General features: G+C 40.7%; 2 protein-coding genes across 2 annotated transcripts in view; both read left to right on the top strand.

The window, feature by feature from the left end:
- camk2b2 (calcium/calmodulin-dependent protein kinase (CaM kinase) II beta 2) overlaps positions 1-4,436 on the top strand; it is a 59,240-nt gene extending 54,804 nt beyond the window's left edge. Inside the window, exons 19-21 of the mRNA XM_078271861.1 lie at positions 1,590-1,684; positions 1,789-2,025; positions 2,435-4,436. Coding sequence (XP_078127987.1) covers positions 1,590-1,684; positions 1,789-2,024 — 331 coding nt within the window. The 3' untranslated portion in view covers position 2,025; positions 2,435-4,436. The remainder of the gene's footprint in view (positions 1-1,589; positions 1,685-1,788; positions 2,026-2,434) is intronic.
- An 8,626-nt stretch (positions 4,437-13,062) lies between these two features.
- Positions 13,063-24,691, top strand: part of ogdhb (oxoglutarate dehydrogenase b) — a 35,257-nt gene continuing 23,628 nt past the window's right edge. Inside the window, exons 1-4 of the mRNA XM_078272003.1 lie at positions 13,063-13,265; positions 14,675-15,108; positions 18,475-18,663; positions 19,703-19,796. Of these exons, the coding sequence (XP_078128129.1) occupies positions 14,875-15,108; positions 18,475-18,663; positions 19,703-19,796 (517 nt within the window). The 5' untranslated portion in view covers positions 13,063-13,265; positions 14,675-14,874. The remainder of the gene's footprint in view (positions 13,266-14,674; positions 15,109-18,474; positions 18,664-19,702; positions 19,797-24,691) is intronic.

Raw genomic sequence — 24,691 nt, 5'->3', positions numbered from 1 at the left:
TGTATCTGAAGTCTCTTTTATATAGGCCTTAGTGGTCCCCTAATACTGTATCTGAAGTCTCTTTTATATAGGCCTTAGTGGTCCCCCTAATACTGTATCTGAAGTCTCTTTTATATAGGCCTTAGTGGTCCCCTAATACTGTATCTGAAGTCTCTTTTATATAGGCCTTAGTGGTCCCCCTAATACTGTATCTGAAGTCTCTTTTATATAGGCCTTAGTGGTCCCCTAATACTGTATCTGAAGTCTCTTTTATATAGACCTTAGTGGTCCCCCTAATACTGTATCTGAAAGTCTCTTTTATATAGGCCTTAGTGGTCCCCTAATACTGTATCTGAAGTCTCTTTTATATAGGCCTTAGTGGTCCCCTAATACTGTATCTGAAGTCTCTTTTATATAGGCCTTAGTGGTCCCCTAATACTGTATCTGAAGTCTCTTTTATATAGGCCTTAGTGGTCCCCTAATACTGTATCTGAAGTCTCTTTTATATAGACCTTAGTGGTCCCCTAATACTGTATCTGAAGTCTCTTTTATATAGGCCTTAGTGGTCCCCTAATACTGTATCTGAAGTCTCTTTTATATAGGCCTTAGTGGTCCCCCTAATACTGTATCTGAAGTCTCTTTTATATAGGCCTTAGTGGTCCCCTAATACTGTATCTGAAGTCTCTTTTATATAGGCCTTAGTGGTCCCCTAATACTGTATCTGAAGTCTCTTTCCCGAAATTCAGCCTTGGTGCAGAATAACAGCCACTAGAGCCAGTCCCACAATGAGCTTTCCTTAGGATGTGCCATTTCTGTGTCTGTAGCTTTAAATGCTATTGAGGAGGAGAGGGGGGGGGGGCAAGGTGGAGGGTGGGGCTGTGGCCTTGACCAACTGCTACTTTGCTCGTTTGAAAGCCATGATGTCTCTCTCTCTTTCTCATGGCCAGGCCAAATTCTCTGGGCGGGCAAAGCAGAGAAAGGGGAGGTAACCTTTCCCCTTATGATGTCATAAGGAGAAGATTCCAGATCGGCCCATCTGAGCTTTCATTTTCTCAAAGGCAGAGCAGGATACCCAGGGCTCGGTTTACACCTATCACCATTTCTAGCCACTGGGGGACCATAGGCAGACTGGGGGAACTCATATTAATGTTAAAAAACCTCATAAAGTGAAGTTTTCATGCCATGGGACCTTTTAAGAATAACTTTTGAGTCACTAAGTCAAAACCTAAAGGTGCTACCACGGACAGTCAGCTCTAAAAAGCTTGTGTTTTTGCTCAAGAATTTGGATTTGTGAATAAAACATTTAGTCACAAAAATAATAAGCAAATGAATTCAATAGAATTGTGAATAGATTCCTGTCGTGTTCAGCGAGGCCTCGATAAATGTCATAAACCTCAAAGTGGTACTATGACGTCATAAAGCTGTAGATTTTCTTTTTTCTCTATTTCAGTTGTATAATTTAATAATGCTACATATTTGCTGAATTGTATTTGTATTGTTCCCTATCCAGTACGTATACAAGCACGTTCATCACTTTAAAAACATGATTTAGAGTTTAAAAGCTGACATTTAAATGTGATATTGTGACCTGATCCTGCGTGTTTTCACAGGAAGATCTGCGACCCTGGCCTGACCTCGTTTGAGCCGGAGGGGCTGGGTAATCTGGTGGAGGGAATGGACTTCCACAGATTTTACTTTGACAATCGTAAGACTACAGTTAAAGCTATCCCTGGTATTATTACGTACCGACTGAGCTGTTGGTAAAAGCGTTCTAACGTTTGATCCCTCTCTCTCTCCCTCTCCCGTCAGTCCTCTCCAAGAACAGCAAACCCATCCACACCACCATCCTCAACCCTCACGTGCACATGATCGGGGACGACGCCGCCTGCATCGCCTACATCCGCCTGACGCAGTTTGTCGACGTGCAGGGCCAGCCCCGCTCCAGCCAATCAGAGGAGACCAGAGTATGGCACCGCAGGGAGAGCCGGTGGCAAAACGTCCACTTCCACTGCTCAGGAGCTCCCGCTGCCCCGCTGCAGGGATGAGGTACAAAAATAACACACACACACACACACACACACACACACACACACACACCTAGAGATTGGCATGGTTGTATTTCAGTTAGCCTAATAGCTGGTTTGATTTGCATTGAAAGTGGAAAGTATGGAAAGTACCCCATGCCAGTCTCTAGGTATGGTGAAGGGTATGTGATGATGTGGGGGGGAATATTGGTGTCCTTAAAGGTTGGATTTTTCTGAATTTTCTTAATTAAGGCATTAAGATCACTTTCTAAAAGATTACTTTTGTATTCCTCTTTTTAGTCAACTGTAGCATGGGTTCATAAACTTTTGATTTCAGTGTAAAAGCAATCGGCAAAATCTGTTAAAACGGTCGGTGAGTGAGACCCGCCTTTTTGCACATAAACATAACTTTTTGTCTCCTTTCCTTCCAGGTCTACGAGACTGAAGAGGAGGCCGGGAGGAGCAGAGAAGGAAACCGTGGATAAGATCTGAAAGAGCAGCGAGGAGAGAGAGGTGCAGACGGATGCAGAGGGGGGCTAAAAGGAGTCTGAAGAGTCTGATTTCTGGGATCGTGGTCGTCCTCCTGCACTCTCCTCTCGCCGTCTCTCCACATACAGTCACACCGACGCTCCCATCATTAACCCTACACTACAGCAGTGGGCATATCAGCCAAAAGAAAAAGCCTGCGTCTTGTCTTCAGTTGAGACCAGACCGCTCCAGCGTGGCACTCTCACTCTCTTATTGTTACTTATCTTCTAGTATTATTATGGCTGCCGTCTAACTGTTGTGCTCTTTCATCTGTAAAGTATATTTATTAGTCATTTTAAACCTTTCCTTCTGGTATCTACCTTTTTTTTTGTATGTATATATAATATGATGAGCATGACTCCTACGTGTGTTCTTATTAGCGGTGGCTGTTTTTCTGCACGACTAAAGGCTGCCTGCTGTGTGAAATGAACAAACTGAACCACGTTGTCTCACAGAACGAGACCAGTGGGTGTATTTAATTATCCGTTTTGTTTTGTCATTCAATGGAGCTTTTTTGTTTTTGTTTTGTTCTCTTCCTCTGGAGTGTAGTTGACCCTGAACGCCTCCGTGTGTTGCCCGGACCCCTCCGAGTCCACCGCCGCTCTGTGAAAACCACGCAGCATGCTAACACCTTACTGTCATTCGTAATCGATTCTCTTTGTAACGAACAACCGCAAGATAAGCTACTGAAGTTATGACAATGGTTGAAATTATAGTATCACGCTGTTTATGTAAACTTCCAGTTTCATCGTGGTGACTTGACTACAGTTATATGCTGTAGATGGTATTTTATTGCATGATATTCCGAGTTAATAACATTGGTTTGTTGGGTGTTATCGTGCATTTTGTGTTCTTTTTGGACTGCTGCTGGCAAGCTGTAATCTATTGCCTCTATTTCCTGGGCTTTGTAAGTGCATAAACTATTATTTGTGTTTATATGATAGCGTAGTTTATGAGGATACTGGTGAGGATCATGACAGAATATGCCTTTTAAAAGAATTTGCAGCTTTAAAAATAGCTCTTTACTGTATCAAAGACAAAAAAAAAACATCCTATTTAAGAAGAAAATGTCACAACTCAGATTTCACGTCAGGGTCTTAAACGCACAATATGTCAAAACAAAAACTAAAAGACACTTTCACTTTCTCCCGTTAGGATCATTTCACTTCACTGGGCTCAGATTCTAGGATCAGACCTTTAGGGGGGCTCTGATCTTTAGGGGGGCTGAGATTCTAGGATCAGACCTTTAGGGCGGCTCAGCCCCGAATGAGAATGTGACACGGATACAGTGCTTTGTCAGTGTTAAACTCAACATCAGCTGACGTTTTTCGACACTATTAACACTGATGGAACTAAACCTGACACTTTATAAGTCACAGTAATAACGACCATTTTGACACAATGTTCTAACATTCAGCGATTTTAGTTGCTTACGTTTCAATTTGGGTTCTAATCTGCTCCATGAAATGACCAACGTCTTCTCTGGGGACTACCAACGTTAAACTTCACAACCGTCTCCTGCTCTCCCTCTGACAGATCAGATAGAGACTCAGCCAAAAGGGAGTCTGGCACAACCTCCTCTGATTGGCCAACACTACGTTTCTGTGTTTCTGGCTTGAGCCCCCCTAAAAAGGGTCTAAAATCGCCCATGCGCAAAGGCATCCTCTTGAAAACAAACGGACCTGCTGATTAAAACCGGTCCGTCGGCGGACAGGCTGCGAGCTGAGCTACTGCTGCTGCTGCTGCTGCTAACATTTGCTCAGCTTGATTCTCTGTGAACTTAACCCTCCGTTTGTCCTCGGGTCAAATATGACCCATTTTCAAGTTTCTTTATCAAAAGTTTGGGTTTCTTTCAACCAAATTGTCAAAAAAATAATAACGTGGATGGTTCCATAAACCGCTCTTCACAAGTTAAATAAATGATCAGTTCACTACTTTCATTGAATTTGGGTGTTTTATTCAATTTTATAGCATTTGAAGAAAATTGAGAAAGAACGTTGAAAAAAAGCGTCAAAAACATCTGGAAAAGTAACAAAAACTTTGGGGGAAAAAAGTGACAAAAACAATTTGGAAAAAGTGACAAAAGTTTTGAGAAAGATGACCAAAACGTTGGAGTTTATTTTTTGATTTTGACCCAGAAAAACTAAAAGTTACATGTTCGACAGGAAGACAACACAAGGGTTAAGTTGACTAAAATATTTCATTCATTTCATATACAGAGTTAAAAACCACAGAGATAGTAAGGCAAGGCAACTTTATTTATATAGTACATTTTAGCACAGGGCAACTCAAGGTGCTTTACATAAAACATTAAAAAGCAAAGAGCAAAATAGGAAATTAAAAAAAAAAATATATATATATATATATATATATATAGACGAATACAAATATAATACAAGCTAAAATACAATAATCAAATTAACTGTCACGGTTTGTCAGGAATGGCTTGGACCCAAATGCAGTTTAGATGATTTATTAAACAAAAATGAAGTACATAACAAGTGTCCAGAAAGTAACAACCAAAAAGTAGTTCCACAACAAACAGAACAGGATCTCAAAAACTGGAACTCAGAAACGAACACACTCACAGAACACACAGCAACAGAACACACAGCAACAGAACACACAGCAACAGACCGACCCGTAACAGAAACATAATGCTCCCACACAAGATAAAGACAACACAGAGACTAAATACACAGGTAAACAAGGACTAACAAGAAACAGGTGACACAACAGGTGAAACAAATCAGGGCAGAACAATCAAACAGGCGGGAAAACAAAAGACAGGAAGTAAATTACAGAGGACAAGGGAGACAAGACGGACTTCAAAATAAAACAGGAAACAGAACAGAACTAACAATCGTGACATTAACAGTTCAATATAAAAAATTAAGAATAGGCAACATCAAAAAGAAAGGTCTTCAGCCTAAATTTAAAAGAAGTGAGAGTCGCGGCTGACCTGCAACTTTCTGGAAGTTTATTCCAAATATATGGAGCGTAAAAACTAAACGCTGCTTCCCCCTGTTTAGTTCTGACTCTGGGGACAACAAGCAGACCTGTCCCAGATGACCTGAGAGGTTTGGGTGGTTCATAGTGCAATAACAGATCAGAAATATATTGTTTATATATTGTAAAAAGTGTATCGTAAAACTGTGTCCTAAAACTGGATAAAAAGTCAATTTATGAGCGCTTCTGGCAGACGACCACAACGCTGACGCATGCACAAAATAGACATGACGCCATCGTCAGGTGACCAAATGACACGGAGCGTTACCTTGAATAAAATGACAGATTTCTCTGTTTGAACATTGTTGGAAACATTTGGGATAATGTAAGTACACAACTCAACATATCGAACATTGGTCTAGTCCATTTTCAGACATTTGAATGCAGAAAAGTTACATATTATATCTTTAGTTTAGATTATTCTCTGCTTTTTAGAATTAATTGCAGCGTTTTGACTTCGCACTTCACAAGAAAAGACACAAAAATGCATTTTAAAAAGGTATTTTAAAAAGCTAATCAATGCATTGATATCAGGGACGCTTAGCCAACAACTTGACCCAAACACCCAAAATAAAGTCTTAAAATATGTTTTAACATTTCATGTATTCAGCTAATGGTTCTGGTATATTGTCCCAACATAGAGGTCTCTGCCCTGTGAGAACCACAAAGGTACAAAAAAATCAGCAGAGAATTAAATGCACCAGTCTCTCCTCAAGAGGGCGCCAACATCTAACAACAGAGAATTACTGCACGTTATCTGAGTCAAATACAGGGTGAGAAAGATAAAAACTAACTAACACAGTCAGCCGTCCCAGGACTTGTTAGTATTGTACGATTGCTTTGGAAAATCAGGCTTGAATAGAAATCAAAACACTATTGGACTGATCTCGTTAGAAGATATTTAGTTGTAATGCTGATACAGGGGGAATCTATAAACCTCGGTGAGGGCAGTAGATTAGTTGTTTGGGCTATAAAGTGTCAAAAAAAATGTGGATCAGTGTTTCCCCAAAAGTCCAAGATAACGTCCTCAAATGTCTTGTTTAGTCCACAACTCAAAGATATTCAGTTTACTGTCCCAGAGGAGAGAAGAGACTAGAACATATTCACATTTAACAAGCTGGAATCAGAGAATGTCTTGTTTTTCATTAAAAAAAAATGACTCAAACTGATTAATCGATTATCAAAATAGTTGCCAACTAATCGATTAATCTTTGCAGCTCTAGTGTATTTTGTTACCATTGAAACTCCCATTTAGGCAGTGGTGTAGTCTAGTTTTTTTTGTAGTGAGTAAACTGTGATTTTTTTCCCTCCCAGCCTCATGTCCCAGAGCGACAACCCCATACATTTTTTGTGAGGTTACAGCGTATAGCATCAGCCTCATCTGGCTTATTTTCTGTAGTTTCGGTAACGTAACCGTCTGCTGTAGTAGCTTCAGCGGCAGGCTTACGAACATAATGAGAGTGTGGTTTGAGTTGGCTTTCGTTTCATATTTACTTTAGTGATTCACATTAGTTAAAGTGCTCATATTATGCCTTTTTGGCTTTTTACCCTTTCTTTATTGTGTTATATATCTTTTTTGTGCATGTTATAGGTTTACAAAGTGAAAAAGCCCAAAGTCCCCCCCCAAAGGGACTTACCATCTCCAACAGAAAACACTGTTCACAAACTGCTCCAAACAGCTCTATTGTAGTCCAGCCTTTACTTCAGAGACAAACGTGGTCACTTTGGAACACACGTTATAATGCTCGCTTAGCTGCTAGCATGGCACGCCCCCATACTCTGCTTCTGACTGGCTAGTAGTCCTTACCTAGCTACAGTCAGGACACACCCTCATACTCTGCTTCTGACTGGCTAGTAGTCCTTACCTAGGTACTGAGCATGTGCGACTCCCAACAAAGATGGAACAGAAGTGAGAGGTCTCACTCTGTAGCTAAAACAGAGAGCTCAACACACAGGGTGAAAAGAGGAGCTGCAGCAATGTGTAGTACAACAAAATGAAATGGAAAATTAAACCATTTAAACATATTCTGGTACAACCTCTAAATACAATTATGAACCTGAAATGAGCATAATATGAGCACTTTTATTTCATGTTTGCATAGAGAATGACCACCAAGCTACTGTGCTGTTGTTCCTAGGTGACTCGCAACACAGACAGGGTAAATTTATGACCAAAACGTTACGTATCCTTGTGCTTTTATAATATGGACATTTTTGACCTTTCCTAGTGGGTATACAGCATATACCTGTGTATCACGTAGACCAGGGGTTCTCAAACTTTTTTCAATAATGTACCCATTTTGAATTGTTTCTTTAAGCAAAGTACTACCAGCACTAATCATTTTTGGTCTCTATAAAGAGGAACAGTACAGCGCTGTCAGCGATAGATTTACTAAACAACAAAGCCTTGTAACTAAAAAAAATTTAAATGCTGATGAGAAAAGGAGACAAAATCTGTAAAAAAAAAAAGACAAAACCTGAGAAGAAACGATGGTAGAAAGAAGGAAGAAAGTAAGGCAAGAATAACTCGATAATAGTATCACAAACTTCATAAACAATGACATAACTTCGAAAAAAAGTGAGAAACTTGTAAAAAGTAGAAGGACAGTAGAGGGAAGGAAGGCAAGAATAGGTCCAAAGAAGGCAACACAAATGTCACATTTTTGCTAGGAAACAAAAGTCTACATAAAGAGGAACAATGTTCTGGACAACAGCCTTGTAACTATTAAAGGTGCTCTAAGCGATGTGACGCGTTTTTTAGGCTACAACATTTTTTGTCACATACAGCAAACATCTCCTCACTATCTGCTAGCTGCCTGTCCCCTGAACACACTGTAAAATAATATCTCCTCACTATCTGCTAGCTGCCTGTCCCCTGAACACACTGTAAAAAGAACTCTGTCTCTGTAGTCAGCCCAGGCTCCACAAACGGCAACAAAAACAAACTGCGCCAACCTGAACCACCAAACATAACAAACAGTCTTCCAGCCAATCAGTAAGTCAGCCAATAACCAACAAGAAGGATTTGGGGGTGGGGGTTGGGGGGGTTAGTGCACAGCAGCACGGAAGGGAGGGGGGGGGGACGGGATGAGGAGGAGGGAAGGGGGAGCTAACCTACGTTTTGTTTGACAATACTTCGAATCTCAACAAGAAGTGACGTCACCCAGCATCGCTTAGAGCACCTTTAAACATTTTGTTAAATATCTCACGTACCCCCTGCAGTCCTCCAAAGTACCCCTTGGGGTACACGTACCCCCATTTGAGAAACACTGACGTAGACTATACCAATACATTTAGGATGTGAACCTCCTTCCGGTCCAGTCTAAACCCTCATAGTATCAGTGCTTTAATAGGATTACGTGAGGTCATTCCTTCTTAGGCAAACGATCCTTACTCCGTTCATTAGTATTTGACCAGGGTGTAATGTCTAGGCTACAACTCAAACGCTGTTTAAACTGCTTCAGAAGAGCTTTCGGATTTATTTTACTTCATGATCGGGAGACGACTTGAGTAACAGTAACAGAACGCTACTGTGTGTAAAACAAAGCTTCTCTTGGTTTCTTGTTTTTTTCTGATAATGATGACGATGGTGTGCATTCCAAGTCTTATCAATATTAAAGTGTGATCAGATGTAATCAGTGTGTGAACCAATAAAATGACAATGCAGAGAGCACAACAAGCTCCTTTTTTTTAATCTCTCCACTCACGGCTACAGAACATTATGCTAAAGTGCTCGGTTTCCTTTGGTTAATTACTGTAATCCAGTAATCAGGCTCCAGAGTGGCTGTAAGTATGAACCAGAGGTCAGAGTTCAACCCGAGGGGGGTTGAAACAGTCTGAACAGTCAAAACAGCTCAGTATTAAAGCTCCATTGTGTCATTTTTTGAGTTGATTCTTAGCAAAAACCCCTTTGTTCTTTCTCAAATATGTGCTCATTCATGTGTAATTATGCAACCAACTAATCAAAGTATTCTCGTAAGCGTAGAATCTGACATTCGGAATACATACGAGCGAGTCGCTCGAATGGCGGCTGCCATGTTGCGCCTCCATCTTTAAAATACATTAGCCAAAGAGGGACATACCTCCACATTTCGCGCTTTTACACTCAGTGGCACCGTGACGAATGCCAGGGGGAGATTACTCAGCGACTGCCGGCAGATTTGAAAGCCTGTTGAAGATGGAGAATGACACCTATTCTTGAGGACATGTAACGGAGTCGCCAAGGAAGTTAAAAAGAGAATTAAAACGACAATGCGACAGGCAAAGCAACAAGACCAACGTTAATATTGGAGTGGAAGGAACACTCACGGACAAAGTCGTACTTCTTGGAATAATACGGCCACCGTAGGAGTTAAAACGCGATCGGAATGGGAGGGGCTAGAAAGTAATATTCAGTTGGTTGTCATATACAATTTCACCGCTAGATGGGAGAAATTCTTACACAATGTTAGCCTCGTGAGACCGTCCTGATCTCGCGAGCTCCAGTTTTCTACTCGCAGATCAGTCTGGCATCTTGAGATAGAGAACATTTTGGAGCCGTTCGCCAACCGACCGACCAATCAGCGTTGGTTTTGAGGTGGGTTTAGGTGTGACGCTGACGCAACGAGAAGCAACTGTTCAGTCTAAACAACGTGGCGGCTTCCACGGATGAGATGAGCGTAGCTATCGCACAAGTTTTATCCGAATTAGAAAGTATTCCTTCGTTGAAAGAAGAGCAAAAAACGGCGCTGGAGGCTTTGTTGTTGCTCTTCTCCCGACTGGTTTCGGCAAGAGTTTGATATATCAACTGGCTCCGCTAGTCGTGAAGAAAATCAGCCTCGTGAGACCGTTCTGATCTCGAGAGCTATCTGGCGGAGTCAGGTTAGTGATAGACAGATGGTTTATCCAATCAACTAACCAGTATTTTCGCCCCTTCCCAAAAGTTCTCCAACGGAAAGTTCCCAGATGGATATGCCGAGCAAATGCGAAGCGATCCATCTGGCGGAGTCAGGTTAGCACAATGTAGCTTTAATATCTAATATCACACGAAAAAAATCAAATGATGTCACATAGAATCAGATATCAGTCAAAGGAGACATTTTACTGCACAGAATGCACTTTGACTGCTGATACTGATTTTGCTGATATTACGTCCGTACTTTTACTTCTTAAGACTTGGTGATGTTAACATTGTCAGGATGGGAAGTTCATTAACTTGCTCTGCATGTGTCAGGACAAAGGTTGACATTTATTGCTCTGTTCTGGGAAGTACCGTGAATGCAGTACATCTGGCGCTGAACCAGAACGTATAAAGGTAGATGCTGTAAAAGTACAACCGGTAACAAATCATGTTTTAACCCTTGTGTTGTCTTCCCGTTGACCGTGCAACTTTGTGTTTTTCTGGGTCAAAATTTCAACATTTTGTTGTTCTTTTTCTACACTTTTCTCTACATTTTTGTCGATTTTATTCCAATTTTTTTGTCACATTCTTTCCAATATTTTGTCACCATTTTGGCGTTTTTTTAATTATGTTTTTATTTTATTTTTTAACAAGTTTTTTGTTGCTTTTTCCAATGTATTTTTTTTCCAATTTTTTGTCAGCTTTGGTGATGTTTGTTTTTTTCAACATTTGTCACTTTTTTCAACGTTCTTTTGTCATAGTTCTGATATAGAAAGTTTTTGTAAACGGGCCAAATTTGACCCCACAGAGAGAGAGGGATCACAATTAGGGGCGGAGCCAATCATTGTACACATTAGGGGTGTAAATCACACGTTATATGACGATACCATATTATATCGATTCTTTGGAAAACGATACAACGTTAACTGATATCACAAAATCGGCAAATCGGAAATGATTTTGATTCAATTCAGGACCCTGCAAACCCGATACGAGACGATACATAAGCCCATTTAACACAATCAGTTTACAAAAAGCAAGCAACTAAAATCTGAATTGACAATTTCATTACTAAGCTCTTCCAGACATTTACATTTAAAAACAAACTACTCTTTTTAATAAAAAGAATAAATATAAAGTGGGAATTTCAAAATAAAAGCGCATCTTAAAGATGACGATGTAATTATATTTCAACTTTGTATCGATAATAATAATAATTAATATTATAATAATAACTTTTATTTATATAGCGCCTTTCATGTAACCCAAGGACACTTTATAGAATTACAGTGGCTATAAGCTAAGGGAGGTTGTAGGCTATAACATAATATTGGATCAATATATGGATCGAGATCAATGTGTTGTTACACCCCTAGTAAACATTCATGGCTCAGCCCAAACCCAGGGGGGTCAGGGGCATACCATTTAATAATAAAATGCCTAAAAAGCTGTGCATCATTTGGGGGAAAAAAACACAACAGTTGCCAAGGAGAAAGTTCATCCTGTAGAGCTTACATCCTATTTTGTATCTTATTTTTCTCCAACTGTCTTCATCATTCTGAAACCAGAACACAATTAACGTTGAGGATGACTCATTTTTTACTCATGCCACCTAAAAAGATGCAGAAGTTGTCTGATGTTACTATTTAAAAGTTACAAAACATAGATAGGGTAGGAATTTGGTGTAAACAGGGTTACTGATCATAAAACCTATTTTTAGTGGAGTTCACACAGAATGAATGGCGATATTTCTCCAGTCAGAGAGACTGATCAGACGTCTGAATTTGTATCTAGATTTAAAGCTTTAGTGCGTAACTTTTTGATATTAATGAACGTGGTCACAGAAGGCTTGTATCATGTGGACGCGCCGACAGTTTTGTTGTCATTACTTAGAATTCCTGATGGGGGAGACAGAAACTACGCACTATAGCTTTAATAATTCAAATATAGGCTATAAGTGGTGGAAAGAGCAAAGAGTTATTTCACTCACAATTCTGAGGTACTTGTACTTTACTTGAGTATTTCCATTTAATGCTACTTTATACGTCTACTCTACTACATCAGTGATGGAGAGTAACTAAGTACATTTACTCATGTACTGTAATTAAGTACAATTTTGAGGTACTTGTACTCCACCTACCTTTTCAGGTTAAGATTATATATCCAAACAATGTATATAAAGGTTCGGTATACGTGCAGTTTAGTGTCCCAAATTCCCCGTAACATAACCCCATGTGTTCAGGTCCTATCCCCTGACCAATCGGCTATCCTAACCTTAACCACTTGAGGTCAAATGCCTAACCCCAATCAATCGAGCTGTTTCTTAGGGCGGGACTTAGCGTGACCATAGTGGAATTTGGGACACTAAACTGCACGCACACCACCTAAACTGCTTAAAATTGAACTTTTTTTTAATCGTTTTTATACTAAAATGAAATAAATAGAACACCGTTTACTTTATTAAATAAAGTTTTAAAGTTGTGTTTTTAAATATTCAGTTTCACCAAAGAGTGAAAACTGAGTTTTTTTGTTGTGTTTGCTGACGCAACCACAATGATTGTGTGCTGACGTCACCGACGGGCGTGACGCAGATCAGCACCAAAAAGCGATTAGACAGTTCCTGACTGAGCAGAGGCGACACACACACACACACACACACACACACACACACACAGACAGAGAGCTCTCCCGCTGCTGCAGTACACACACACACACACACACACACACACACACACACACGCACCCACGCTGCACCGCACTCAGCTCCCCGGACAGGACAGTGCTGCTGAGTTTGCTCCTTGTTTACTACAGCTGTGGAAAGAGAGCCACGCGGGCGCCAGGAAAAGGTAACTAACTCGAAAAGTAAAAGGTTAGCTAAAGTTTAAGCGACGCGTTTAACTGAGGAGAGAAATGCTACTTTAACTTTAACCAACTAACCGAATGCTGTGTGGAAAAGTGCAGTTTCCGGGGTTTTTAAAAAAACAGTTTGTAAGCGCTCGAAAGAGGAACGGTTGGTGTTTGTGTGCGTGAACGTGTAGTACTATTGTTGTGGGGACAAAACGCAACTCCCCACAACGTTTTTCATTTCACGGTTTAGACTAGGTTTAGGGTCAAGACTCCTCAGCTAATGTTAAGGGTTGTGGTTAGACATTTATAGTTATGGTTAAGATAGTCTGCAGAGAATGAATGCAAATCGATGAAATGTCCCCTTAACGTTAACTGATAGAAACAAAGTTGTGTGCATGGGGGGGTTGGGTGGAGCCAGGTTGTGGAGATAAGTCGGCTACATCACAGATATACGGTATTCTGGGATAGCCGGAAAAAAAAAAATATATATATTAAATGATTTCAGTCGAAAAGGAAAAACTCTGGATTGTTTGCATTTATTTAAATCAGTCACAATCATCTTGGGGGGACGTTAAGTTCCGGACGCAGCGACGTGTACATGCAAAATAGCCTCGGGGAGGAACTTGTTTGGCACTGCATTATATTACGCATTAGCAGTGGGGATGTTTTATTAGGCTACAGTGAGTGTATGAAAGCATGACCAAAATAGTCATACAATATGTTGTTATGGATGGAATTATAGTATTAATATTTTCACCTAGTAGGCTAGCTGGGGACTCCCTGGAACTATGTCACGGACCCTTGCACCCCACTTTGGCAACCACTGGTCTAGCTTGCCTATATTTAGGATGTACAGTACCTACTGTACTATCCAGAGTTTTATCACTGATCTAGACCTGAGATACAGTTACAGCACCGAGTTTCATTTTTCATCATAAAAGGATAAGGATGGTGATATTCTACATTTCTTTTGTCAGCAAACCACATGAAAACACCAAAACCAACAATGAATTGACAAGTAACTAAAAAATAATTAACATTTAAGTCTGTGTAGCCTAAGCAGGCTTACTCTTCTGTGCCATAGAGGTCCAAGTTAGCCTGTATTTTATGCCTATATTTCAACCTCTGCACTATAAGTCTTAGATTCTCATTCTTTACTTGTGTGGTTTTATTTTTAAACACATTTAACGAGGATTGTAATGAGCAATACAATTTACTTTGCCAATGACGGCTTCTCTGTATTTGTTTTGCATATGTCAACAATGACTATATTAATGATTGATTACCCCTGCACCAAAGAGGACCCCACTACCAGAAAGAAGCACTCCTTTTCTCTGTCTTTCAAAATGACTATTTTATTACAAGTTGCAATTATGAAGTGTTTCTGATGGACACTATTTACATTTAGACTCCACAGGATCCAGTGGATGATCGGCACAAGAGACGTAGCAGTGGAGAAGCGAGCATCGTCGGTTCAACCAAACCAGAGCAGTGAGAGGAGCAGCTGCTGAGGAGCGTCGAGGGTCTGCTTGTCCTGGACACTGCTGCTATATATCTTTCTCTCCCAGCAAGGGACGGAAGGAGAGGAGCTGTGGCTGATCTGCAGCCATGCACCGCTTAAGGACTACAGTTGCAAGGCTTCGGCCTTTAACTGCTGCACAGGCAGCCCAGAGCCTATCACAGCCCAGACTGTTGGCGATCGAAGGGGGATTAAGGACGTTTAAGCCCGTGAGGCGCCTGAACACTTCTGTGGTGGCTGAGCCCTTTCTTAATGGCACCAGCTCCAACTATGTGGAGGAGATGTACTATGCGTGGCTGGAGAATCCCAGGAATGTGCACAAGGTATTGCACACCTTCTGTCTTTTCTTTGATGTCTGGTTGGAAAATTGATTTTTGCCTTTAAGGGCGAGTTTACACACATGCAAAGCAGGCTCAGTGCCCTACTATTAGAGCTGCAAAGATAAATCAATTAGTTGTCAACTATTAAATTAATCGGACTATTTTGGTAATTGATTAATCAGTTTGAGTCATTTTTAATGAAAAAAAAAAGTAAAACAAATCATCTACTTCCAGCTTGTTAAATGTGAATATCTTCTAGTTTCTTCTCTCCTCTGTGACAGTAAACTGAATATCTTTGAGTTGTGGACTAAATGAAATTTGAGGATGTCGTCTTGGGCTTTTGGGAAGTAATTGACAGATTCATTGACAATGAAAATAATCGTTAGTTGCAGCCTAGCCTATATCCAGCAGCACCGCGGTGGAGGAGGGTCTGGCAAAGCGAGACTAGTTGCAGCCCTACCTACAATTCACAATGAATGTGATGTCCAGATCTAGGGCTGCACGATATTTTGTTTCATCGTCTACATCGCGATGCGCGATCGTCACATTGCAGGACGATGAGATGTTGACGCTACAACTTCTTTGCTGCTTGATTAAAAAAAGTAAACTTTCACCGTTCTCCTTTTCCATGATTGTTACCGGCCGACCCTTACCCTTTAAGACAGGTGGTCGTGTGACGTAATGTTAGTCCTGGGTTGTTATGGGAAATGAGGCTCTCCCGTGTGTAGTAAAATACCGTAAGCTGCCGCTGACACCGTGATGCACATGTTTTTCTATGGGTAGTGAAGCTACAGTAGTCAGTGTTTTATGTTCGCTGCAAAGACAAACTAAATCACCTGATTAATGCAACGTAATCACGACATATCCCGGCCATTTTTCACCGCAGAAAGCTGCTACCAGCCAGGCTAAAGCTAACATAGTTAGCCTGAAGAAACAAGGCGTCTGTCCCAACTAACGTTATGGTTCGGAGCTGCGACGCTGGAAACGTAACACTGATCTACAACAGTCTGTTTCTGATATAACGTCATTTACACTGATCTAAGTGCACTTGGATACGCAGTTTGTATCATGATCAATTTATCAAACAACCAAAGCAGGCCCCGCTAGTCGACCACAACCTGAAGTTTAGAGTAAGCAACATGCATGCATTATTAATATCATTCACTTTAGCCTGGATTGATATTCTATGAATACAATGGTGTCATGTCAGTCAACCGGTGTATTTCTTCCTAATTTCCCTCTCCAAAATCACTTCAGAAGAGTAGTCACAGCCTTACTTGCTTTGGTTTTTGTAAAGAATTAAAGTTCAACAAAGACTGGTTCACATAAGAACATTTCCTTTTTCATTTTCTTTGTAGATGCACGCCCCTACAAAATAACCCCAGTAGTTGAGAATGATTTAGTATCTCTAAATAGGGCTATTTATGTCCTCTTGTAAAAATTAGTCTTTTTTTCATATCGCAATATATATCGCAGGGGGAAAAAATATCGCAATGTAAGTTTTTTTCCAATATCGTGCAGGCCTATCCAGATCTAAACCCCATTTGCACTGAATGTTACTCTGCGTGTCTCCTCACCTGCTCCCTACTCTGTACTCTGTGTGTTTGCTTATGCATGTTTGAATAGTAGAACACCACAGCAACAAGCAGCAGAGCAAAACCTGAATGACAGATTCAGAGGAAGTAACAAACTGTGAATTAGGGGTGGAAAAAACATAACATGTGTTACTAGGGCTGGGTATCGCCAATGATTTCTCGATTTGATTCCGATGCACAAAGTCCGTCTCAATTACATTTTCGGTTCAATACCATTTAGGTTAAGGAAATTCCAGTTACAATACCAACCTTTTTTTTGCTTGGATCTAAAAGAGATTCTCAGAGAACTTATCCTGTAAATTGTGCACCCTCAGATATCTTTTTATGATGCATTCAGGTTAATCATTAAGAATTGAACCCTGAAACGTTTGTTTAATGTACTTCAAACTTAACAGAACTAACATGACAGTCATTGAAAAGGCAAATATTTAAAGATCGATTTTGGGATTTTACTTAGCGATATCAGATCACTCAAACAAAGATCAATTTTAATAGAAGAATAGATTATTTTGAATTCAACCTCACATCAAACAGGCATTTACAAACACATCTTCCAAATGACTACAAAGGCATAGTTGCCAAGCTTATCTAGAACTTTAAACTTTGCTTTGGTAGGCCAGGTAGAACAACCTCAGATTATCAATCAATAAACTCATAAACGCCATAAAGTGGATCAACCTGAAACCCTTGGACACAGACAGGCCTCCACATTGCAAAGCCGGTCATACAAAATATTCAACAAACAGTGTGTGAAAGATTGGGCTGGGTATTGTCATCTGCAAACCGTGCAGTTATCATCAGTTGGTAATGAGTTAAGCTTACTGTGACTGCGAAAAACATGTTTCGTCACACTCTACCTGTAAGCTAGTATCCCACTACAGAGGCAGGTGTAAAGAAGCTTTATTTACCGTGTGTCTACCCTCTCCTCTCTGGTCAGAAACATATCTAAGTCAAATAGTGTATGAGTGTGTTTTTAGCCATTCAAGCAGCACAGCTCTAGAGATGGCAATGTCCGTCCTTCAGTCAGTCCACCACAGACTGAAATATCTCAACAACTACCAGATGGATGCATAGTAATGGTAGCATTTAGCTTCAAGTACTGCTGTGCCTTGTGCCTCACAGAGCTGCTAGCATGGCTGTAGACTGTAGGACACACTGAAAATGTGTAAGACATAATGTATATTGTAGTTCTTAGGGGTGTCATGATTTAGAGTTTAAATCAAAAATCGGTCGAAATGAGCTTTGATTCTGACTATTGAAAACAAAAGCAGGATCAGCGATTCCGCCGGTATCTTTTTCTCTCTCCATCGCCACCTACTTGTTCACGCCAGAAAAAAATAAATAGACAGCGTAGCTGGTAGCATGCAGCTAAAGACACAGGGTAACATTAGCTTAGCGGTAGCCTGCAGCTTGCCTGTTCCGGAATCTATGGCCACTGTCCGAGGTCGGACATGATGGAGAAACAAAAGAACTGGGAAATCCTTCTGCTTCCCTGAAGTCACCGTTGTGGCAACATTTTGCTTTCCCCGTGAGTGAGTTATGTAAACAAAAAATGAAGGTAAAGCACGTGGGCTCTGGCTCCATTGTGCATTCATGTGCAGCTTGTTACACTAATGGTGCATTCAGTTGCAGGGGTACACAGCTCTGCACACAGCATCTGCGCTAAACACACCAGCGTAACAAAAAGTACACTCTTGAATTCACGTCATGGCATTGTTATGCATTGACCTCTCCGAGTAACTTGTCACATTCTCTCTCCTGTTTCTCCCTGCAGTCCTGGGATATATTTTTCCGTAATGCTAGCGCTGGGGCTCCGCCCGGTGCGGCCTACCAGAGCCCTCCACCCCTCATTGGGTCTTCTCAGGGACTGGCCAGTGTCCGGGGACTGGTGGGGGCTCAGCCCAATGTGGAGAAACTGGTGGAGGATCATCTAGCAGTTCAATCACTCATACGAGCATACCAGGTAAGCTACAAACACACCTGCAATAATTACAGTGCTCAGCATAAGTGACTACACCCACGCTAAAGTTGACTTAAAAAGAGGAATAAAAAAATCATCTTTTGGAAATTGATCTTAATGCCTTTATTAAAAAAAATGAGGAAAAATCCAACCTTTTAAGGACATTTTCATAAATAAATAAATAGATGTTCTTCCTTTAAAATACAGGGGGCATAAGTAAGTACCCCCCTATGTTAAATTCCCATAGAGGCAGGCAGATTTTTATGTTTAAAGGCCAGTTATTTCATGGATCCAGGATACTATGATCCTGATAAAGTTCCCTTGGCCTTTGGAATTAAAATAGCCCCACATCATCACATACCCTTCACCATACCTTGATATGTAAATGAGCTAATCTTTATTTCCATTTTTATCGGCCTTAATTTCCTGTCTTCATTGCGGCCTCACAGCAGCGGATATCCGCGTCAAGCAGCACTGCACTGTTGTGTTCTTGCTTGGTACTTTTTTAGCTTCTAACTGAATCTCTGTGGTTGTGGAGTTGAGTAACTATTGTGTTCTTCACACTTTTGTTTACAGCCCTATTAGACAGTTTACTGATCAGTTACAGACATGTTAGAGCTGTGTTAAGTACAGATGGCCAATCATGGATGTATGAAGAACCTGGGTACAGCGTTCAAGGCAGAGCCCCATTCATTTTTACGAGAGTTGCTCAGTGGCACATGTAGCCAACAAAGGTCAACTTCCACGTATAAAATTACCGAGCTGATCGGCGCTGCTTCTGCACTACGGGTGCACAACAGACCTCTGAATTCTGAGAGTAAAACAAGTCATTTTGTGGGGGTTGTGAGTTTCTTAACCTTTTGACGTATATCCGTGTCTATGATTCTGCTAATGTGTGGACATACTATGTTGGAAATCTTCTAGGAAGTGGTCAGCAGTTTAGAAAGCACAGACGGACACTCATCTGCAGAAATGGTTAGTCAAAGACTGACCTGTCGAAACATCCACACACAATCACTGAGCTGTGTTGTCCTGTGTTTAGGTCCGAGGGCATCACATAGCCAAGTTGGACCCCATGAACATCAGCTGTGTAGACTTTGACGATGCACCGTGTGCCATTGGTTTCCAGAACGTTGGTGAGAAATATAAACCTGTTTACTAATGTTTTCCTCTCTGTCCTTGTTAGGGCTTTGACTCCGAACTTCGTTATTCGAATATAATTTGAATATTTAAAAAAAATAATGATATTCGAACGAATATTAGGCAGCCCTTAATATTCAAATTTTGAACCTGTTATGGGCATTATTTTTTGTAAATGTGTTTGCTTGTAAACCTTGTTTTCAATTCAGATTCCGAGGCTTTTTCACGCATTTCAAAATGTAACTACACGTCGCTCGGCCGTGGCTTGGTAGCGTTGCATTTCCCCCCCCCCCCCAACTCATTTCCTGGTTCTCCTTGTCTGTAAACAACATGAAATCAAGGAGAGGGTTAACTTCTCCTGCTCCAGATGTCTCACTGTGGTCAGAAAGAACAGGGTCTGACTTTTCATTAAAAAAAATGCAATGCGCAATTGCCTGCCTATTGACATTGACTGATACACTGTCCTCTGGTGCACAGAACATATACAACGTATACCAATATAGGTCTTACTGAAGGCATTTAATGGTCAAAATATTATTACTAAATATTTGAATATATTTGAATATTAATATTAATAAACAAACAAACTTCGAATATGATTTTGGGGCAAAAGTCAAAGCCCTAGTCCTTTTCCTGTCATTTTTGTTTTTGGATCCCTTTCGTCCTGAAACACTTTATCTCTTGGGTTTGTCCCACCTTTTCTTTGCCCTTTAATTTGACACAAAACATGGTCCCGTCCCCCACCTTTCATTGAGTGTCTTTTTCTTTCTACTCTGTTTTTACCCCTTCTGTTAATCACACAGAGTGTGACAAAACCATAAATTCCCACATATTTATGTTGAGTGATCTCCCATCCACGATCGGTCTCCCGCTTCTTTTGTTTACTATCATCGACCCACCCATACTCTACCTTTGGTGGAATATAATGTAGGCACGGGGTCATCACGTGGCTCAGCTGGCCCCTCTGGCCATCATGGCTGCCGACCTGAAGCCCCCACCTTTTTGATTTCATCACCTCTCACTAGGGCTGTCAACAAATGTTCTAAATTAGAATATATATATATATATATTCGAATAGTAAATAAACGCAGATTCAAATATGAAAATGTATAATCGGTTATTATAAGAGAGTAAAAAAAAAGTGCCCGATCGTTGGTGGGCCTGGGCCGATGCATGTCAAGCAGCACTGCACTGTTGTGTTCCTGCTTGGTACTTTTTTAGCTTCTAACTGAATCTCTGTGGTTGTGGTTGTGTGTGTGTGTGTGTGTATATGTATGTGTATGTATGTGTGTGTGTATATGTATATATATATATATATATATATATATATATATATATATATATATATATATATATATATATATATATAAATAACAGTGTTCTTCACACAACTGCGTCGGTCCTGAGCTAGCAAAGACACTTGCGTTGGGTTTTGCGCTGCGCCGGGTGCAAGATAAGGCCCCTAGAGTTGCTCATTCTCAAATCGGAGAAAGAGGCTGTTCACTTGAGTTCAGTGGAACGGACAGCTCTGCAGAGTTGTGTTGCTGCATGCTGTTCATGATATTTCATAAAAGTCTGAAGTCTGAAGTAGCGGCGATAATAATAATGTATATAACGGAAACACTGCAGCTTCTCGATGCCCGCTGAGGCTGAGGATTTAAATGTTTACCGGCAGAACACTTTAAGAAAATATAACCTGCACCATAGGATTCCTTCGTATAGTGTCATTTTGAAAATTTTGTGGGTCAGGAATCTTTGGAATCTTCTGTCATTTAGAAAAATACCAAACACTTTTTGGTCCCAGCGACTCAAAGGTCAACGGTCACCTAGAACTGACCCGAGTTTAGTTCAAAAGAAATGATTGAACTGCAGACTTTCTAGATTATTTTAATAGAAGAACAGACTGTTGATGATTTACTAACATTAATAACTGCAGAGTTTATTGCTTGCAGTTGTTTTATTTGTATGTTTCTGCAGAATTAAGTGTTAAGTTGTTTCCCGAGTTTCTTGTAGATATATTTAGGAAAAGGGCAATTACTAGAAATGTCTGGTCTTAACAACTATAAGCCAAACAAAACTAGTTTTATCTGGTTGTCAGAACAGCTCACACTAAATTCAGCTGAGCAGTTAAAATTAAAATTAGATCAGCTGTTCCACTTTAAAGGTCAGCCCCACCTTAAAGGCCTGCTTGGTGATGTTGAAAAACTGACATTTCATCTCTAACACCCCCATAACATAGTGTCATTTTGAAACTTGTGGGCCAGGAATCTTCTGTCATTTAGAAAAATACCAAACACTTTTTGGTCCCAGCGACTCAACGGTCACCTCGAACTGACTGAGTTCAGTTCTAAAGAAATTATTGAACTGCAGACTGTCTAGATTATTTTAAAGCAGCACTATGTAACTTTTCCTGCTTCGGACCCCCTACAGGTTGTCTCATTGGAACTACAGCTGCAGCTAAAAGTTACATAGTGTTGCTTTAATAGAAGAACAGACTGTTGATGATTTACTAACATTAATAACTGCAGAGTTTTTTGCTTCTTAGATAAAAGTTATTAAGAAATGGACCTGGGGTTTAGACTTTCTAAGAAGCCATCAAGATGAATCAAAGAGCTAATAGACAGTGCTAGTTATGCTAGAGGATATACACCAATCTGCCAACTTAAATGTTGTTTTTATTGATGCTTATTACTTAAATCTAAATCATTAACAAACGTTTTATTTGCCTACCCATTTGGCACGACACAAAGTGAAGTATGCCTTATTAGAAGGTGGTGCATTTTATTTAAGTTTAATTATATACTTTTGAATGTTTGGGAAGTAATCTGAGGACTTTAATTGTTTTTATTGACTCTGTGTGTGTGTGTGTGTGTGTGTGTGTGTGTGTGTGTGTGTGTGTGTGTGTGTGTGTGTGTGTGTCATTGTGCCTGATGAAAAGGTTGGGCCTCTGAGTTCAAAAGCGGGCGATTGTTGTGAGCTGTTATAGGATGTTTCCACAGTTAATGGTGGTATTGTTCAGTTTACCCGAGTTGGTCTTTGTCCTGGTGGCGCTGAGGTTCACAGAGGTCGGACAATAGGTCAGTGTAGGGGTCCAAATCGGCCTAAAAAGAATAAATGAGAAGCTCTGTGCAATACTTTACCTACAGTTTGTGTGTTTGTGTCTCTCCACGCCTCCAGAGTTCTCCCATTTTAGAGAACGTCTGCGTAATCTGATTTGATGTAGGAGGAGAACCTCAAACGTTGCTCTTTGCTCTTTCAGTGGGAACTAACCCATGGCCTACATCCAGGCTACTTTCGGTCTGTGGTGTTTCTGGTGAAGGTCAATTCGAAACCGGTTTCCTGTGGTTTCATTAGACTATTAACTAGTGTTGGGGTTGTTCATGGTGTCCTCTGTGTCGGTTTTCATCTCTTTTTGGGGAAAACTGTATTGAGCTCCAGGGGTGGTAGTTCTTGGAAAGGCGGTGCGTGTGTGTTTAGGGATGGGTATCATTAGGATTTTATCGACATTGATACTTATTGATACTCTTGTCAATACTTCTCTCTATAATTTGGTGCAACAAATAAAGACATAAAAAGATTCAACAGTTGTTTTATTTGTATGTTTTTGCAGAATTAAGTTAAGTTGTTTCCCGAGTTTCTTGTAGCTATATTTAGGAAAAGTAGCCTGACGAGCCAGCCCCACATCCAGATGTTGGGTCTGGGAACTCACCATTGACGGAGCTCAATCCGAGGGGCGGGATAAATGGTTGTCTTCAAATTCCCTCTGCACGCAATAGGATAGCTCTACAACCAACCAGAGCAACGCTAGTTGATGGATTACACTTTTGCTGTATCCGGTCGGCAAAACTCCGAACACAGCTTCCTTTTTTAAGAATGACTTCAGTGCTGTTCTTTGTTCTTTTCTCAAAGAAAAGCTTAACTCCAAGTCTTCCAGAAGACCGCTGTTCCCAGCAGCAGCAGCAGCCATAAGCCCGCCTACTGACTCTATACACGATGTGATTGGCCTGACCAGAGTTATGTTTTTCCAGCTCGCAAAGCCAACAGAGAGTTGCTAGACGACCCTGGCTGCAAATTACATTTGCTGCCACTAGGGTGGTCTAGATTTCTAGGCTATAGGAAAAGGGCAATTACTAGAAATGTCTGGACTTAACGGCTACAAACATTACAAAATTAGTTTTATCTGGTTATCAGAACAGCTCACGCTAAATTCAGCCGAGCAGTTTAAAATGAGATTAGCTTTTCCACCTTAAAGGTCAGCTCCACCTTAAAGGCCTGCTTGGTGATGTTGAAAAACTGGCATTTCATGTATAACACTAGTGTCATTTTTTCATTTTGCACCTAAGCGCTCTAAAAACCCAGGAAAAGGCCTGCGGTACCCATCCCTACGTGTGTTTGTTGGCTCCTGCTAACCTTTGCTCAGCAGCCAGAGGGCTCAAACAGGACTTGTCGAGGCTTATCTGTGCTTGCTTCATTAAAATGCTACTTTGATTAGATTGCAGGCAGATAGTACTTGATTACTGCGATTAATCGTTCGACTTTTATATTGACCCATCAAAGAAAACCAAGTTCTGTGTGTATTTATGTGCAGGGCGGTTCACGGAGGGGGAGGGAAGTCTAAAGATCCCTTATGTAACAGAGAGCTGACTCTGTAATATTGGATTGAAAAAAAAACTCCCTGTCCTCAGCACAGCAGCCTGCACTAATTTGCTGACAGCGACGTAGAAACACAAACATAGATTCAACCCTGCTCCCCTCCCCTCCTTCTGTTCCATATTGTCTTATCTCGGTTTGGTGCAAACAGGACATCACATGCTTCAGATAACGCAAGCTATAGTGTCTCAGACTGTTTCTCCTCACAATATAGACATAGCATTCATCCATCAAATCCATC

The sequence above is a fragment of the Sander vitreus genome, chromosome 16 (assembly GCF_031162955.1).
Source record: "Sander vitreus isolate 19-12246 chromosome 16, sanVit1, whole genome shotgun sequence".
Classification (NCBI taxonomy): Eukaryota; Metazoa; Chordata; class Actinopteri; order Perciformes; family Percidae; genus Sander; species Sander vitreus.
The sequence above is the reverse complement of the archived record's forward strand: the minus strand, read 5'-3'. Positions and strand labels throughout refer to the sequence as shown.